Raw genomic sequence first — 6,591 nt, 5'->3', positions numbered from 1 at the left:
CCTATTAGAAATGAATGTAGAACAGGATTTCAGGATTCTCCCTCTACAGACTTCAATGGGGATGTAAATAAAGTTATGTTTTCATGACGGGATCAGCGACGGTCCGTGAACTAAACCCAGACACACCCACTCATCCCTACACATCATGTCAGGATGATTATTAGGTGGAGCTGTTGGGTTATGGAGTTCGGTGGAGATGAAGGCCGGCCATAGACGGCACAATGGAAGGAAAAGATGTTTCTGGTTTTGATCATGGCCACCAATGATAATGTCTTCTCTGCACGGCCTGAGGGGAGGATGGGACACTTGGAGGACGATGTCCCCACTTGTTGGTGGCGATCCTTCTGTACTACTTCATACTAATAGTCTTGTTTGTCCCCAAAATCTGCCCCGTGTGTCCCATCGCTATGACAACTCATGACAGAGATATTGTGGGATGTGATGAGGAAACCAACAAGCTGAGATCACGGTGAAGGTTCAGAAAGTTTATTTAGAAGAGAAGAGTTACAAAGTAAAAGTAAAGATGAGAAAGTAGAGAGATGAAGACACGGAGATCCTTAGACATGGCGGGTGGACCAAGAATCTGACCTCTTCATCTGACCTCCAATCCTGGACAGTTGTCATGGAGGACCGCCCCCAAACATAAACATGTGACCTATGACATCATTGAGTGAAGAATTTGTACAAGCGGGACATCATTCATTACAAGAGACATTCATTTCTGTCATCTCAGATCACCTCATCAGCTTGTCCCACCTCCAGACCCCCAAATACCTCATTGTAGAACAAGGAGACCAACTGTCACTGTGTTCTACAACAAGACATTCCAAGGATCCGGAGAACAACCATTTGTTCTAATCACATCTTTCTGTAAAGTCATTCCAGCAAGTCAGCCTGTTATTCTAGAAAGAACCCAACATGAGCATAGAAGCACTTAGTGATGTCATCTCATCATTAGTAACGCAGATCAGAAGGATTTTTCTTTATCACATGACTAGGACCATAGAGGAAATGTAACCATTGTTCTGCCCCATAAGGATCATAGAGGTGCCGGGACTGAAGGGGAGAATGGGGATTGTAGTCCGTCCCATCATTATATCTATATCCAGTCACTGATCAATATTCCCATATACAGAGCCGAGGATTTCCACTTCCTGAGAATGTATACCCCCCGTCATGACAACAATACCTAGTGTGTCACTGACCCGGAACAAGCTAGCAGCCAGTGAACTCCTGCATGCTTGTTCCTGGTCAGCCCCGGGGCCCTGCAGCCTTATAAGTAAATCAATAATGTAATTTCCCGTCCACTGCTTCCTCCTATTGGCTGAGTATTCCAACAATCAGGTTCTACGCCCTGTGATGTCACCAGTCTCCGGGCAGATCTCTCACATCTGATTCCCCCCAGATATCTTTATACAACCTCTCCCTACAAATACCCCGGCATGGAGGGGCTCAGTGAAGGTGGTGGTGAAGGTGTGAAGGAGTCGGATCGGGTCACACAGATCATAAAAGGAGATCCGCCCGGCCTCATAATCCAGATCTATCCTGACTCTGTTACTGGAGACAATGCCGGGTAATCGGATCTCATCACTGTCATGTATCACCGAGTACTGAATATGACTCCTCTCCAAACCCCAGGACTTCTTATTACATCCAATCTCTGACTGAGGTCCTCTCCTCTCTATACTGGGGTAACACATCCCGACTATCCAGGACTTGGACCTCTTGACATCCACTTCCCAGTAATGTCGCCCTGAGGAGAAACTCTGACTGCTCAACACCTGAGGACAATCCTGAAATCTCTCCGGAGTTTCTGGACGATTATGGTTCTTATATGACCAGGTTGCAGATTTTCTGTCATCTGATATAAGTAGTCTATTACCAGCTGTGTTCACATCCAGTAATATGTCCGTAACCCCCGACACCCCCGATGTTTGCTGAGCAGCCCCAATATTTGGTCTTCGAGCCTGGAGGTGTGAGTGTTGTACGGTGGAGGAGGGTTGAGGACGTGGTCTGGATAGTTCAGACTCTATGTGGTCTTTGTCTTTTGTACTAGAATGTGGATAGACATGTATGGTGGGGATGGGTTGGGGACGTGGCCTGGATGGCTCAGCAGTGATGTGACCTTTGCCCTTTGTACTAGAATGTGGATAGACATGTGTGCCTGGACCTTCCTGTACAATTACCCCAGACATGATATCAGATATACCTGTGTGTAATGTGTGTGAGATCCCAGCCACATCCAGATCCCCTCCATCATGGAGGAGTCTATCATGTCTCTCTCTGTCCTCATCATCTCCATCCCCAGTATCACACAAGTCACCTGGAGTCTATCATGTCTCTCTCTGTCCTCATCATCTCCATCCCCAGTATCACACAAGTCACCTGTGTCTGATTCCTGTAAGACAGTCAGTGGATCCGTCATGTTACACAGCTCCTCAATGTGACGCATCTTCCTGGACAGCTTGTCCTTCTTTATTTCCAGCTCCCGAACTCTTTTCTCCGTCTCCTCTCTCTCTGTCATCAGTTTCTGCAGAACATTCCTCAGTTTCTTCTTCTTCTTCTCAGAGGCCTCATCCAGAGTCTCCACCTGATGTCCTCGATGTTCTCCGGCCAAGCTGCAGGACACACAGATACAGGCAGAGTCCTCAGTGCAGTAATACTTCAGTAGTTCCCTATGGACGGAGCATTTCCTGTTCTCCAGGGAAGTGGTGGGGTCACATAAGACGTGTTCTGGGGACTTGCTGTGGACTCTCAGGTGGTTGTCACACAGAGAAGCTTCACACATCAGACAGGACTTCACAGCAGGTACAGGAGTGTGAATACAGTAAGTACAGAAGATCCCGGACTCCTCCTGATCTGGCTGAGCAGACAGGAAATTCTCCACAATGTTACGCAGTGTTATGTTCCTCTGCAGTGTAGACCGCTCCTGGAACTTCTCTCTGCATTCAGGACAGGAATATCCTCCAGACCTCCCCTGTGTATCCAGCATTAGATCAATACAGTCCCGGCAGAAATTGTGTCCACATCTCAGGGTTACAGGATCTGTATAAGTGTTCAGACAGACGGAACATTCCAGCTCCTTCCTCAGAACAGCAGACGCCATCACTGACAGCAGAAGAGGGAAGTGAAAGTCTCTGACACTCATTAACCAGCGTGACGGGTTCTGTACATTCCTACACAGGGCGAGGCTGAGACTCGTATTCATAGGAATCCTTATACAGAGGACACAGATAATACACGGGAGGACTCCTGACAATAATCTCCATATCTGGGTGTGAAGAAGGGGGCTCCTGACAGCCCTGAACCCCTCTCTCTGCTCCCCAATCCTTCTCACCTCATTGTGGGTTCCCCGTTCCTCACTCCCAGCCTCCCCCTCGTACAGCAGCCTGGACTTTGATCTCAGACACAGAGCCAGCAGATGAAAGGAGTCATCTGCAGATCTGGGCTTTACATTGAGCAGACCCGCAGGGCTCTCCCTCTGGCCCCCACTCTCTGTCCTGCTGGCTTTTGCAGTCAGAGGTCTGCAGATCACATGAGCCCCGCTGTGGGTTAGGCTCACTTGGACCCCCGATATAAGCTGCCCATTCCCTAGTACACATCTCTTGATTCCCACCAAAGCAGCCTCCGCAGAACAAGACAGAATTGGAGGTGAGGGGAGTTGCTTAGCAAAAAAAAAATGTATGCTCCCCCTTCCCTCCCCTCTCAGGACCTTTGTAAGTTCTGTGTGGGGGGCTAAGCCGGGGTTCTCCTCTCTGACTGGCAGGCCAGAGGCTGCGCTGAGGCCGGGCTCTGTCTGTGGATTCAAAGGAATAGAAACTTAGCCCTGACTGTTCTGCTCCACCACTGCTGTGAGGTCTGCTGGGATACATAGTCCTTCCTCCAGTGGCAGGCTGTGGTATTACATGCTGTGACTGTTGTTTCACAGGAGTGTTTTATCAGTAAGTATCCTCCTCCGGGCGATGAACCCGCTCCGGTTATTGAGTCGCTGCGGGAGGGCCGTCCTTCCTTGACATTCTGGTGGCAGCGGTGGGATAAGTTTAGTGTATTGGTGCACAATGTATTCCGCTATCCTGTGTACTAACGGCTGGGAACTTGTTAGCAGTGATCGGCCTACAGAAGCCCTCTCAGTTTGGTTTTTATAAAGACATACTTGGCTATTGGATCCCCTCCCCCTCTTGTTTTCCTTCTACCTTTATTTTGGTCAAAATGGCTGAGAGAGAGATCAGCTACATGAGACAAAGCCGAGATGGCCTGATGAATCTGTGTGAGGTCAGAGGGATCCACACCACGAGAGGCCAGGCAAAGCAGCCGCTGATCTCCACCCTGATTGATCATGATTGGGCACAGCGAGCCCCCGCTTCAGAGGAACATGACCTGGACCACGCCACCCCAGAGGAGGAACAGTCTTCCCCAACACAGCATGAGGATGGGTGTGATGTCCCGAGTTATCAATTTAACACCCAGATGCAGTCCTTGCAGGCCACCATACAACTACTGGGTTCAGATGACCAAACACCATGCCTACAGCTCATTCTGCATCTTCAAGAGTGTCAAAGCTAGGCAGAGCAACACAGTCAGGCAGAGGAGAGACAAGCAGAGCATCAGGCAGAGGAGAGAGAAGAGCATCAGGCAGAGGAGAGACGAGAAGAGCGTCAGGCAGAGGAGAGACGAGAAGAGCGTCAGGCAGAGGAGAGATGAGAAGAGCATCAGGCAGTGGAGAGACGAGAAGAGCGTCAGGCAGAGGAGAGACGAGAAGAGCGTCAGGCAGAGGAGAGATGAGAAGAGTGTCAGGCAGAGGAGAGAGAAGAGCATCAGGCAGAGGAGAGACGAGAAGAGCATCAGGCAGAGGAGAGACGAGCAGAGCGTCAGGCAGAGGAGAGATAAGAAGAGCATCAGGCAGAGGAGAGACGAGAAGAGTATCTGGCAGAGGAGAGACGAGAAGAGCATCAGGCAGAGAGGAGACGAGAAGAGCATCAGGCAGAGGAGAGACGAGAAGAGCAGCAACAACAGTTGGAGTTAGCTAAACTCCAGATGCAACTGAATGGATTTGCTGGTTCCTTGGAGTGCAGGGAAGAGCGCGTCTTTAAGATTCTCCACCGTGGACAGAATTGGTGATATGGACACTTTCTTACAAGGATGTGAACGCACTTGTCATCAGTACTGCCTGCCCAAGGAGCAATGGGCACGGTACCTCAGGGCTGAGAGGCAAGGCCCTGGATGTATTTGTGAGTCTCCCGGTGGGCCAAGGAGGGGACTATGAGGTCATTAAGCAGACCCTTACTAAATACCACCTCACACCAGAGGTGTATGGTGACCTCTTCAGGACATTGCAGCGTGGTCCTGATGACGTCTACATGGACCTTGCTTGCAGTGTGCATGTTCCCTTCCAGCAGTGGCCTAAGGGACTGTCTGTAAACACCTTTTGACACCCTGCAGGATCTGATGATTAAGGACCAATTCCTCTACACCTGTCGAGTTGAGTTCCGGCAGTTTGTTCTGGATCCAGAGCCCATGACAGCAGACCAAGCCACGGAAATTGCCGATTCCTATGTGGCTAACAGAATGTCAGAAACAGGAGGACTACTACTCCCAGCTGGAGAGTGGGAAAAGCAGCTCAACCCGTTTCTTCAGACAGACAGAGGCCCAAAGCACCTGGAACTTCAGGAGCCAAGCCATCTGCTGTGGGCACCCGGAGATGCTTTGTGTGCAACAAGGTGGGACATCTCAGTGTGTCCTGCCCCAAGAGGCAAAAGGCTGCCCCACCCACCAAACCATCCAGCAGGGGCCCTTCTGTGCTGTGTGCTTCCCGGAATTTGGGAGTCTTATTAGATATTATTCGGACTGTCACTGTGGGTGCGAATGTTTCCACCGGCCTAAGGGACACTGGGGCAGAGGATACCTTAGTGTGCCCTGAATGTGTAAGCCCCGTAGATCTTGGGTGGTTGGTAGCCCAATAGGAGTCAAGTTCATCTCCACCTGAGACCCCAGAATCACTAAAGGTACTGCTGGATGCAGGGGCGTAACTAGAAATCACAGGGCCCCATAGCAAAATTTTGTATAGGGCCCTGTGATTTCTTGTTACACCCCTTGCAGATTGTCAGCCTCCTCCACCGCCGCTGCTGACTCTCATTGACTTAGCAGCGGCTATGGAGAAGAACGCAGCGCTGCATAGATCGCGGTGATCTGAACAGCGGCGCGTTCGAAACCCATAGCGACCCAGGCGGCCTCGGCACGGCATCAGGGGGGTGTCCTGGACGGGCCCCCCTGTGCCCGGGCCCCATAGCGGCCGCCTGGGTCGCTATGGCTATTGTTATGCCACTGGCTGGATGACTCTGTGCACCTGGAGAATTCTGGGGAGGGTCGAATGACTGTGTGCCAGAACCTGGCCCCAGTGGGTCTCCAGAGCCAATGTCTGGAGTAGAGCTGAAAGAAATGATGTACTCAGAAACTGATGGTGATATTCTATGTGGTGTTGTGTGTGATAACATGAGCATTGCAGATGTTCTGTCTGCTGCTATGGTGACCCGCAGTGCCCACGTGTCCTCCTCGGACATGCTTCTGTGCACCGCTACAGAAGAACTGTCTGCA

At 50.6% G+C, this 6,591-nt stretch overlaps 1 protein-coding gene across 1 annotated transcript; it reads right to left on the bottom strand.

The window, feature by feature from the left end:
* Positions 1 to 1,305: 1,305 nt before the first annotated feature.
* On the bottom strand, positions 1,306 to 3,107 carry LOC108803452 (E3 ubiquitin/ISG15 ligase TRIM25-like). The gene is made up of 2 exons (XM_018575292.1): positions 2,729 to 3,107; positions 1,306 to 1,967 (listed from the first exon to the last, which is right to left on the bottom strand). The coding sequence occupies exons 1-2, from the start codon at positions 3,104 to 3,106 to the stop codon at positions 1,386 to 1,388; spliced, it is 960 nt and encodes a 319-aa protein (XP_018430794.1). The 5' UTR covers position 3,107; the 3' UTR covers positions 1,306 to 1,385.
* Positions 3,108 to 6,591: the final 3,484 nt, after the last annotated feature.

Source organism: Nanorana parkeri, unplaced genomic scaffold (genome assembly GCF_000935625.1).
Source record: "Nanorana parkeri isolate BGI_ZX_2015 unplaced genomic scaffold, ASM93562v1 scaffold3746, whole genome shotgun sequence".
NCBI lineage: Eukaryota > Metazoa > Chordata > Amphibia > Anura > Dicroglossidae > Nanorana > Nanorana parkeri.
Note: the sequence above shows the minus strand (reverse complement) of the source record. Positions and strands in the feature narration are given on the sequence as shown.

What these genes read in the sequence shown, in the direction of transcription:
- LOC108803452 (XM_018575292.1), bottom strand. Translation starts at nt 3,106, where the DNA reads ATGGCGTCTGCTGTTCTGAGGAAGGAGCTGGAATGTTCCGTCTGTCTG. An exon ending in ACAGCAAGTCCCCAGAACAC is followed by an intron (nt 1,968 to 2,728) that starts GTCTTATGTGAC and finishes TCACACCTCCAG; the next exon opens with GCTCGAAGACCAAATATTGG.